The 12,993-nt window shown below is 36.6% G+C and overlaps 1 protein-coding gene across 3 annotated transcripts in view; it reads right to left on the bottom strand.

The window, feature by feature from the left end:
• Window positions 1-872: 872 nt before the first annotated feature.
• DIAPH3 (diaphanous related formin 3) overlaps window positions 873-12,993 on the bottom strand; it is a 276,383-nt gene continuing 264,262 nt past the window's right edge. For all 3 annotated transcript variants that reach the window (XM_053455426.1, XM_053455428.1, XM_053455427.1), the window contains one exon: window positions 873-1,214. In XM_053455426.1, the coding sequence (XP_053311401.1) occupies window positions 961-1,214 (254 nt within the window). In that variant the 3' untranslated portion in view covers window positions 873-960. The remainder of the gene's footprint in view (window positions 1,215-12,993) is intronic.

The following is a 12,993-nucleotide window of genomic DNA, read 5'->3' as shown; positions in this document are numbered from 1 at the left end:
TAATTAGATGGATTTCAGGAACACAAACAGAATCCTGGAACATGTCTGCTTTTTCAGATGGCTGGGAATGTTCATCACTTATAAAGAAAGTAAGCACTTGTGTTCTGGAATTTTTAGAATTCAGGATGTGGAAAACTATATATTTTTATCTTTTGGTATATTTCTCTATTTACATAAACATATATATAAAGTAGTAAACAGAGTATAACTTTTGCACACTCTACACATATAAAAAAGCACATATATCTGTGTGTTTATAACAATTCTTGGTCTCGTCTCTGCTTTGATATATCGCATTTTCACTCCTTTGCTTATCGCAAAACTTTTGAAGAAGGAATTGCACTTTCATTGATCCAAAATGTAATTTATCTTACGCTTTATCTATCCAATAATACGGTTACAAAACTTCTTAAATATGCTGGAGATTAAATGTACTGCAGAACAAATACCCTCTGTAAAAGCATTATACTTTTCATTATCTTTTCTTTCCAAATTCGTTGCAAAGCAGAATAGAAGTATACCGCAACAGGCGCATTTCTGACAATATATTATTAAAGGCATTATACTGCACGTAAAAACCCAGCCTTTTCTCCGTATATGAGCTATATTTTCATTAGTAAGCTCTAACTTTACTTTAATGAAATCCTGCTACTAGCTTGGAAGGATCCAGCAGACAGTTATTGACGTGCCTCGAACGGCCGACTGCAGCTCCCAGTACACAAGCAAAAGGGGACAACAAGAACAAAGTGACAAATTGGAATTTAGCAGTTAACCCTTCCAAGGTAAACAGGATTTTATGTAAAGAAAACCAAAACAAAACTATTTAAATTACTATTATGATAAACACAGCTTTTACACATTGTTTTGTTTTTAAGAAGAAATAAACCCATTTGGTACAAAGCTGTATACACTGTGACTGGTCATCAGCTGTTGCAAACTATTTCCCTGCAAGCCATGATGTTACAGAGCACGCAATCTCGCAAGAAGAGCTTCAACTTCAGGAATGGACTCTGTTTTTGTTGAGCCTTGACCTGATCCTTTATCTCTGTTGCCTTCAGTGTTATACACCTCCTTCTTACTAACAGCCTTGCTCCGGGTCGTGGAGGAATGAGTTTCCGATTCGTAGCTAAGTTCCTTAGCAACAGGAGCTCTTGGCTGGTTGGAATGGATATTTGTCCGGGATCGGGACCTTTCAAACTGAGGTTTAAGGTTTTCTGTAAAGAAAAAAAAACCAAACATTGATATTACATTGAAATAGCGTTTTCTGCAGCCGCCAGCACAGGCAATACAAACTAGTGTTAATTTAGGGCATAAACAGAAAAGTTAGAAAACATGCAGTATATTAAGGCCACCAGCAACAAAAATGAAAAAAAAAACAACACATAAAGAATAATATCCTGGCATTAAAAGGACCGTCTCCCAGGAATGAAGCTAGTTTTAAGGTAGTTGTTTATAGCAGATCTGACCCAAGAAAGCAGGATATTGATGATGGTAATATATCTCTATCACAGTAATTTGTACTTCCAAATAAAATAGGCTTGATAAACAGGACAGTGCAGAAGTAAACATTTTATTTCCTTTTGCATCCATTAGAAGGAAAATGTAGGCTTGTTTTACTGGTTATAAACACTGTGCTAGAATAATGCTTTCTAATTCCCAGGGCAATTTGATATTCTCATATTTTCTGCCAGTCTTATTTTACTGGAGGAAACTTCTATTAGAAGACAATGATCTTGACTTAGTTCATTTTACAAGACGCCATCTGCAAGGAATGGTTAAACAGAAGCTTTAAAGAGGCGAACACATCGCTCGTGGTTTTTGGCTTTCATAGTTTCTCATACACACACACGTTGCAGGAGGGGGGGGGATTTAGATTTTTCAAATATTGTAGGAAACGATATTCAAATACCATGAAAATGTATGCAAAGGAAGAGCATTATACGCAGCGTTGCTATAAAAATAGAAATTACACATACATTACATATTGTTAAATATTGTTAAAGGTTGTAGCATCTCGAATGAGTAGACCAGTTACTGCTTTGGGGTGGTCTGAGCTAGGTGCTAATCCATATGCAACAAATTATCATTTAAAAACACGGTAACCAATGGCTACATCGACAGGACCCAACTTACTGCTTATATGTAAGCAGTGATAGGTCTCCATATTAAAGTTTAATGAAGGTGATCGTGCCTGTGCTGATGGCCACTCTACTATACTGACACATCCATTTTTAGTAGATATTTGCTGAAAGCTGTACAGTAAGATGTCTGCGCTACAGTATGCTTATTTAGTTGACCAAGACTAAAAATATTTTTGTATAAATTCAAATTACTATCGCTTTGATGACGTGTTGTAATTTTGAATTTCTGAATTTAAATTCAGCAGCTAAAAGTTCGATTTTTTTGGTTTGTTTGTGCCTTGAAACTAATGTATTTTTCTTTAAAGTTTCTTAGACTTGCTCACTTTGGAAGGCAGGACATGTAAGGCACTGGGTCACCTTTAAGTGTCTCTTTGGAATGATTATCTCTTCCTTAGGTTGGATAATTTGTTCATGTCAAAAATGAAATCTTATAACACAGGATGTTATAAGATATGAATGTGTGTAATGTTTCTTGGTGTAACAGGAAAATATTTTATAAGTGTATTTTAAGTGTAAGTTTATGAATGAATGACATCATCTTGTTCCATGGCGCCTTTCATAAGAAGAGCTGAGCGTAACTTTAAATAATCAATGTAATATTTATGGAAATATTATGTAAACAATACAAAAATGGTAAAAACTGGGAGCAAAAACCTTCACATGTAGCCATATGGTTAAACAGTGTCTCTTAACTGGCGTGTTTTCAATTTCCTGTGCTATGAAAGATTGTTCCCACAGACCTGTAATTTTTTTGATGCAGGCACATTCAATATTCATGTAACCTTGAACATGGGGTTTGAAAACGGCTTCAAAAACTTGATATGACATTTAAAGTTTTGCGGTTATCCGCTGAAAGATGTTCCATCATTTCAATAGTAATGACTCTGGAGCACAGGCACTCACTCATGACAGTGTGTTTTATGTGAATGCTGGAAATTCCTACTGAAAACAGCTTGTACATTAAAAGGTGGTAGCTGAAGATATTTACTGCATTGTCATTTTCTGACCAGGGGCTCACAGTGATGGATGAGTATTTTACACAGAATCTTGGACAATCTTGACAATTTTCAACAGTGTGTTCACCTCCAAGCTACTGGAAAATAAAAATCCTCCCTCATCACCGGGTGACTTAAATTCTTGTAATACAGATAGGATTTACGGTTAAGCAGAAACACTATTACAACAATCCCTGATATCCACCACTATCCTTTCATTTAACTCCGAGACATAAAACATTTTGCCCGTGTAAAACTAACGCAATGGGCGGATACAGTTATAAGTGATAGGAACAGGAAAATAGATTTGGGATTTTTTTTTTAACTGACAAACATTTCACTGCAAGTGCTTTCACCCCAAAAACGAAAAGTCAACGATGTGTCAAGAATGAAAAAATGAAACCGCAATTTAAACTATTTCAGGCCGCATAATTCAATATTATTGCTTATGTACAGAAAAGAAAATAATAATTCCACTTGTAGAAATAATATTTCATGGGTGTCAATTCATTAACTGAGTTTCTAGATGATATTTCAATTCATAAACTTCAGTACATGTCATTAAGGGCCATCCCTATTGAGATTTTTCAATAACAAGGGCTGACAGGGCATAATGTAATCGATGAGATGACCTATTAAGTTTCAATGATTTACCTTGTCATTATATAGGACTAACACGGCCCTTCTTACATGTTCCCTGTATGGTTGTTTTGCAATTTATCCATGTCTTCATGTGAATAACTGAATAGCCATCATTGACTTCCTTCCCTGCTCTATAGCAGTAATTGTCAGGCTCCTCATTCATCTGCCTGAGCTCATTCAATTCATTCAATTCTCATCCCAAGTATTCCACCATCTATTGCGGATGCACACCTTGGAAAGGAGCTACTGGTAGTAAGTGACCAAGCAGCGTGCTCAGATTATTGGGCAATGTGCTCACATGTAGTAAGCAGACAGCTTCCACCTCTAGACGTACTCTTCCTGGTGAGCTGCCGCTCTCTGTGACTGCTTGCAGGGGTGGAATGAATGAACAGCACTTATCCTAAGGGTAATATGAGCTTGTCATGCAAACCTGCAACCATAGAGGATACAGCGTCCATAGGAACACAATTGGTTAAATTCTTCATTAAAAATGGGAAAATGTACGAAAAGTCATGTCTTTGAAAAATAAAGCTATTATGGGATATGCTGCATTATTGAAAGTGGTGCTTTACATGAACAAGTAATTAATATAAAGGTTAAATCTATTTACTTTGGTGGGTGCAGAAAGATATATAGACATTTTGCATAATTGGCTTGTGACTTTTTGAAAACGTGGTTATAAATAGTGCTTACAATGCTTCATTAACCTATAATTGAATTACAAATTTAAAATTTGGACTGGTTTCTGTAAGGAAATGACTTTACCAAAAGAAAAAGGAGATAATCATGTAGATAAGCTTTTTTTTTTTTTTTTTTTACATTAGTACAAAATATTTTGTGACATTAAGTGAATATCACTCATTAAAAGAGCTTACAGTGAATGTGCATGGGGCTCTGCATGTATAGAAATAACCAATTTTCGTTACTGCGTAAAAATGGTATCTTTTCAAGGACAATACAAAAATAAAGACAATAGAGAGCTGTTGGGGATATTAGAGCTTCATAGCTGGACCATACCACTACAGCAACCATTGGTACAGCCCAACTGTACCGTGATAAAACCATAGCAGCCATTAGCATGCTTGTTGGGATTAGACCGTTCAACTGGTTGTTATGGCGATAATATTGTTTTTCAAAGACTGTGGGTTATATATATTTTGATTAATAATGCAATGTTTACAGCACAACAATATCGAATAAGAATAAAGTGACAGAAAACAAGCAATGTTTAGTAATGATCAATAGGTTATACTGTACTTCCATCTGTATGTATGAGAAAGCTAAAGGCCCTGTTCAAAGATTAAAGGTATAATAATGGCCTTTCATGATCCCCTTGTCTTTTCTAGGGTAGTAGATACAGTAAAATTGTAACACACTTAGCTGGATAATCTTCTTACAGAACAGAATATGAAACACTAACAAATGATTTAGCATGTCTCGCCATCTGTGATATTACCAAGTAACATGCTTATGAATTACAAGAGATTTATATGGTGAAATTGCTTTGTGTGCTATTGGTTATTTAGCATAGTATTACAAATTGCCACAATGACATTTCATATCAGTATGAATAAGGATGGCCCCATCACATGCATGATCTTATTGTTGCCCTGCATTATGCACTTTCATATTATATGCGGGTGCCGGGGGAAAAAAGAATAGATTTTGGACATGGCTGCCTCTTTAAAACTATAAATGTTTCTGTTATTTGATGTTTAGGGTTTTGGAGAATTCAAGTTACCTTTGGAATACCAACCTAATTACTCTCATGATTCATTTAACAAAACGTTTACACTTCTTTTCATAATGTCAACTATGTTCATTTCCATAATTTCATGAACAGACTTTGGAAGTTGACTGTCCCATGAACTGAATTTAGGTGATATTTGCTATGCATGCTTTTGAAGACACTAAATCAGGGCTCGAAAAAACCCTGGTCTCCAGGTTGACTATAAACCACTTTGGGGGTTTTGCAGGGCTGCCATCGTGAATCTGGCACCCTATGCATTAATGTGCATGACGTGACACCGATATACCAAACCCCACAGCAAAGCATGGGGTTTTGGATTCACAATGGCAGAAGGAGCAGTGTGGCTGGTCTCCACGAGGCGGGGGGGGGGGGGTAGTGTATGTGAGTGCATGTATCCTAAGGTGTCAGAGTCAGTGTGTATATGTAAAGTGCTAAAATCAGTGTCAGTGTGTTGGTGTGTGTATGTATAGTGCTGGGTCAGTGTCAGTGTATACTGTAGTGATAGAGCCAGTATGTATGTGTGTATATGTATATAGTGCTGGAGTTAGTCTGAGTGTGAGTGTATACTGTAGTATCAGTGTGCGTGTATATGTATAGTGCTAGGATTACTATGTGTAACTGTATAGTGCCAGAGTCAATATATCTACTGTATTATTGTACCAGATTCAATGTGTATGTGTCCATAGTTTTAGAGTGTGTAATTTAATAAATGTTAGCCAGTGTGTGTGCGTATGTGTGTGTACATATGTATAAGAGTGTGGTGGTAGCGTGTATGGTGTTGTTTATGTATGGAATTAGCATGAGTGTATATGTCAACATATAGCCTTAGAGTATGTATATGATTGTATAGTGTTAGCATGTGTGTATATGAGCATGGAATGTTAGTGTGTGTGCTACTGTAAGGTGTTAGGGGTTGTAAGCATAATATGTTAGCACGTGCGTTACTATATGGTGTTAAAGTATGTAAATATATGTTAGTGTATAGCAAGGCTCGACAAACCCCAAGAACCAGGAAAATAAATATGTGATTGGGTAAGAAGAAAAAAAAAGGCTAGCCCCTAAATGTGTCGACAACCACACTAAATACAGCATTTACACAGCAATAGCTCATGCTACAAGATATCCTAGTTTCCACAGAGCATGGCAAGAAAAGAAGAAGGTGAGGCGCAGCGAGTGACGTATCATATGAGAAAAAGCATCACAAAAAAATAACATTTAGCACTTGTAAAATGTCAGGTCGCACATTAACAGGGATGTACATGGCAGCAGGCAAATAGATGAACCCGTATAACAGACAGGTACAGGGAGATAAACCAGCCTACACCAAATGGGCACTTAGGTGCAGCCATGTATTTACACCTAGTGATCAAAGACAGCTAAACCTACATACAGTGGCCAAGTATAACCGCAGCTGGAGGGCATAGGCTGACCCTCACAGGTAACACAAACAGGCAGGCAAAGCAATATACAGAAGTAGAAAGCAGGATCATGGTCGTGGTCATGGTCCTCCAAAAAATGATTTCCTGTTAGCAGCTTTAATAAGCATTCAGAACCTCTGATTTCTATTTAGCACTCAATGCAAAGTTTATTATTTATTATGTAAACAAAACTAAGGCTTTTGTCTTGCAAGACGCTTTATCCCCTTTTCCTGTAGCAGTATGTCTCACCATGTGTTATTGTTCTTGCCACTTTTAACCCTATAGTTAATTTAATTCTCCCCCTATTGTAATAGTGTGGAATCTGTTGGCGCTCTATAAATAAAATGTAATGTAATGACAAAACATTATATACCTATAAAGGGAAGACAGGAAAATCTAAGCAGAAAAGGGCATTTCATTACAGGCGGAGATAAAGACCAAAAACATTAATGTAAGTAAAAGGTCAAACGGGTCTACTGAAACAGGGAACATAAATGCTAAATGGCAAATACATTTTTATAAATATTGTTCTTCACCCAACAAGCTTGAAATAACTGAAAAAAAAGACTGATAGATATAGACAATTAGCTGCTCAGGAACATTTTGGAACTAAAAATGTGCTTCCTTAAAACGTTAAACATTATGAATGATATGGATACCATTGGACATGTAAGCTACGGAGTCCAATGTCCACGACTGATACATGATTTAAATAAGAACTATTACCGTCATAGCTTTTAGCACAACTAAAATGATTTGTTAAATTTGCCAATAGCTTGTACTTTTTGTACATGAATCATTGTGGGTGGTTTTGGGGACATTTGGTTGCAAAGTAAGGGACAAGTTTTACCCTGGAGAAAAGGACATTTGTGGCAAGAGGTGGCAAAACTAACATGACCGTTCTCCTCCCTTAGAAGAACAAGGGAGGAATAACCATGCTGAGCCTTACAATAATGAATTATGATGGCTGCTCACCCGGGTGTACAGTACACATGGTTTTTAATTCTTATATCTTGTTTTATCTGTAAATGTGATTACATGCTTAAGGTGTAATGGAGCAGAGATACTGTAAATGAACAGCGTTTACTGCTCCTTTAAAAAGCCGCATTTGGAAGAAGATCAAACTGCCCGGCACAGGTATGGTTAAAGCAAGCACTAAATTTGGAGAAACATGGGACAGCAGTTGTTATGAAATGGTCATATGAAAGCAATTTGAAATCACTACTTTAATATAGTACTCACTCCTAAATATATTGTACCTTCTCCTTCTGCAACATCTTATTTGTCTTTACAGGTAGTGTATATAATACACAGGGGAGCACTAACAACTATATAAGCACAGCTGGTGAAAGTGCAATCCTTACTCTTAAAGAGTCTGGAAAACCAACAGCAGGGTATCGACGAAGACTTACAGGAGAAGTGGTTAGAGGGAAATCTGTCAATGTTTGAAGAAAACAGTTTGACAGTAAGTTACAAAAAAAACAGAATCAACCAATTCAATGCCCTCGGAAAGCTCAACGGGGTAGTTTTTTAATTTGTTCTTCGGAAACAACAGAGCAGTTCTAGAAGAGAGCAATATCTGAAAACAGTATATATATATTTCATTATTTTTATTATTTGGAACTTGGCCTTGCAGGGCTAACTTGTACGGAAAACAAATGTAATATTTCTGTTAATTTGCCATTTAGTCTTCCTTTATATCAGAACAAATTTTCTTCTCCCTAAAATGCGCAAGAATAATTTATATAGTGGAGAGCGTTCAGCATATTTAAAGTTTACAACATCAGACGATTCCTCCTGCAATTCCTCCCAATCTGTGCACTAACAGGGCTGGGTCCTAACTGAACATTATTAGCTGATGGAAGGTTCAAGAACTTCCATAATCGGCTTCCATAATCAGTGGTTAAGACCTGCCCATGCAGAGTATTCCTTTGTGAAACACCCTCGCAAAAATGGCTTCAAGCACTCCAGGCAGCTAGCCCTTCAGAATTGTTTAGGAGTCACTAGGGAAAAATGCTTTGGATGGGTGCAAATGTGCAACCCTCAATGCCTGGTGCACACACCTAGCGGTATGGCTCCATGTATTACCGCCAGCCTGCCCTCACGGTTCTGTAGCAACACATCTGTAACATGGGAGACCTGCTCGGCATGCTTTGACCCACTACATTGAAAATAACAAACTTCCCTAAAAACGTTGCTATACAGATAGTGTGAATGGTTACATATAGTACCCGTTGACCAGCACTGTTTAGGTAATTGTGTGCAATTCACAGATTACAATTTCTGTATGGATTAGTAGCTACAGTGTGTTAAAAGACTCACAGGTTGGTCCAGACTTTGCGTGGAGTTTTGTCTAGATTCTAAAACTACAGCACTCAGACATTCTGCTGTCCTTTAGGGAATATTAGAAAAAGGTGTGCTAAATCCCCATGTGCATCATTTGCTACCTTAATCTATGAGAGCTTCCACGTGTACATATTTATGCCCATGATAAATACATGCAATCAATCATTTGTGCATGCTAGAAGGAAACATTCTACGAAATATTCATTTATTAATAAGCGACCCTAGAACAGGTGTGCTCAGCAGCATGAAACCAAGAATAATGCACTAGCCCCATTTCTGTAGATTTCGTAAAAAAATAAAATAAAAACGGACATTGGGATCAGAGCTTCCAAGCATGCAATCTGAGTTACAGTTTTCATGTGCATCTATATAAGCACAGACAGCAATTTCAATTAATATATGCACATCTAAATTACTACACACTTCTGCAAAGCCCCAAAAATGGCATAAAAGGATTATAGACAGAGGACACAAAATGACGTGACTTCAGCTCGTAGCCCACTGCACAGCACATGTTGAAATTACATGAGCCATCTACATACTGCTGCTTCTTGTAAGATCGGCGCAGCATAGGAACGTCCCTGGCACATGCTATATACACACACACGCCATACCATAAATAAGCAAACATACACCACCCTTCATACACAGATGTTTCCTTTCTGTTGTTCTTGTCACTGGGTGGAAAACCTATCCAGTTGCTAATATAGCATATTGTTCCTTGGACGACATATACTTTATATTAATATTCTCTATATGGCACCCTACAGTGTATGCCATTCAAACTGTCAGAGACAAAATGATAAATAGGGTACAGATGGCTGGGCTCGCAAGCTTACATTCTGAAAATATAACACTAATAAAATACAAAAAAGGGTCAATCAATACTGTACTCATTCACTATATATATAAACAGTGAAAAGGGATAGAAAAAAGTATAGAAGTTATACACAAGACATGTTGATTAGTTTCACAGCCCCTGCTGTAGTGTATCATCCATAGTATTTAAAATGAGAAGCTCAAAAGAACGTTAAAGTATATGCAGAAAGGGTTTGCAACCAAAGTATTTGTGCTTGTCTGTTTGCACTGCCAAGATGTTTGCAAAATGTTTTTGTTAGGCATCTTCCCTTTAAGTACAAACACTGTATATCACAAAAAAGCCAATTTTGTACTGACATGATAGGCGCATTATTATACAGTTGACAAGAAAGAAGTTAGCAGCAGAAAGTGATCTGTCTCCTGAAAGAAGCACTATATTTAAAATGATGCATCTTACAAAAATGCTGAAGTATATCTTTTAGACCAACAATTTAATTTTATGATCCATTTACCTTGTGGTCTATCGATGTGTTTGATTGTTGTTTATATTATTTTCTTACTTTTTAGTTTTAGAGGAAGGGGGAAAAAAAAGTTAAGAAATAAAGTCAAGATTTAGCGAAGTCCGAGTATGTTCTATGGAGTAGCTTTAATTGAAGTGATATTAGAACTGCATATTGTGAACGCTCAGAAAAAAGTATGAAAGATATGTGTGCCAGTTGCTAAGGAAACGGGGAAAAAAACGGATAAACCCATAAATCAAGGTACAGAGAGAACAATTATGCCATGAGCTGTCACGTTGGAGGACTCGCACAGCACAAACCTTAACATAATCGCTTGGAAACAACTAAAGTGATAATTAAAAAAACAATACACAATGTGATGACTTGATGCCCAAGATTCTCTGGTAAGTCATTTACGATATTATATATAGATGACTGCCCCAACAAACACAAGATCAGAACTTTACATTTGTGGACAGAGAAAAACTGGAATAAAAGTAAATTCATAAAAAAATGCTATCATTTGTTCCAGAATTTTAATAAAGATTTAACGTACTTTATCAAATTGTATAAAATGTCACATTACATTTTGAGTGGCAACGTATTTTAATACTTTATGGAAAATATCACTAAGCACAATAACTAAAGAGGTCTCATTAGTATGAAAAAAAGTTTACTTTAGGGAAGCCATTATTTGTGGCACCACCATTTTGGCCCTAGGTTCAAGTTAGTGCAAAATGACTTTTGGTGACGTTCTCTCCTCCGATTGGAGGATCGGGAATAGGATGTCATAGTAAGTGCCTCCATTTTGGTGGAAGTTTGGCGGGTGAAGATAGAAGAGAGAAGATAAAAGATGAAGAAGATGCAGGAGCGGTCGCCGGAAGCAGAAGTGGTCTGAAGAGAAAGCACGAGAGAGAGTTAACGGATGAAAGAAAATTCTGAGCTTTTTTGCTTTGTTTGCTTTGATTCATGGGGGGTCTGGTCCCATGGATTCATAAGAATCTCAATTTATAATTTGTATGAATCTGAACGCAGAAGTCTATTGAATATAGGGCTAAAATGAGATGCCCTCCCTTGGATGCGGGGCATTTTTTTATGTTAAAGTTTTAAATACACTATTTTGTAATTGTATCTCAACAATGTGATATACACAATACTACTCTGTTGTTTCAATGTAACATTCCATCATATATGTATCTGCGTATAAAATGTTTTATAGTGAAACTCCGACCTAAAGTTTTAATACATTTTCCAAAATTTGATTTTTTTTCTCTCCTTCATGGATCTTAATATAATTACAGAGTAAAAGTGAAGGCCATGTAAGGTCAAAGATATGAGAGATCACATACTATTTTCTATCCAACTATTAAAAAATATATACCTGCAAACATGTATATTATATAAATTGCTTTACTACCATTTGGAAATGAGGTATTGCAATATATTAAATATGAATATTTATGTGGCTGCAGAAATATTAAAAATAACCTGCTTTTGCCAATGTGCAGTTTGAATTTTCGAGGTGTCATGAACATTGACACCTATTAATTTTAATTGCCTGAGCTCTCCTCTGTAACATCCATGTTACGGTGCCATTCCGCACTAGCTTGCGAATGCTATTTCTGGGGAAGATATTGTTGGAACTGGTGCCAAAAAAACTTGCTGTTTTCTGCACTTATTGGTAAAATTATGGCTTCTCACATTGCATTCTTTACATACAGTTACAGTATAGCCTTAAATTAGAAATTAGATGATTCACGGACTATTACAGAAAGGTGAGAAGGACCTTAGACCAGGGTCCTCAGTACAGCAAAACAGAGGCTGCACTACAGGATTTCTAGGGTCCCCGCCTTAACAAATTTTTATATATATCAGCTTATATGGCAGGTAAACATATGATAGCTGGATATTGATATTAAAGAGTCAATGTATGTACACAGTGCAATGTTTGAGATGTTACAGTACCTACAAACCTGTATTAAGCTACATTTTGTGTGCATTCAGAATAAATAAATTCAACTATCTTCAATGGATGGGATCCGAGAACAAACAGGACAGAATAGTAAATACAATCCTATCCTAAATGTCAAAAGACGTTTAATGTTTTCCACAGTCATAGAAGTTGCGGTTATATGGGGAATATGGAAACAAACACAGAAGCTACAGTAATTATTGGGATATAAAAACAAAATGTGCAAAAAGAGCTGGATTTAATAAAACCCAAGACTGAATTTTTCTGCTTTTAAATATTTTATAGCACCCCCAATTTAGGTCTCCCAATAAAACAGAGGCACTTGTGTCCCTAAAGTACACCGATCCCACGCATGAGGCAGGTCTAGCTGACAAAATGCAAACTTCCCCTGCACGGCATACCAAGAACAG

Source organism: Spea bombifrons, chromosome 2, assembly GCF_027358695.1.
Source record: "Spea bombifrons isolate aSpeBom1 chromosome 2, aSpeBom1.2.pri, whole genome shotgun sequence".
NCBI classification, from domain to species: domain Eukaryota; kingdom Metazoa; phylum Chordata; class Amphibia; order Anura; family Pelobatidae; genus Spea; species Spea bombifrons.
This window is presented reverse-complemented; position numbering and strand designations above follow the sequence as displayed.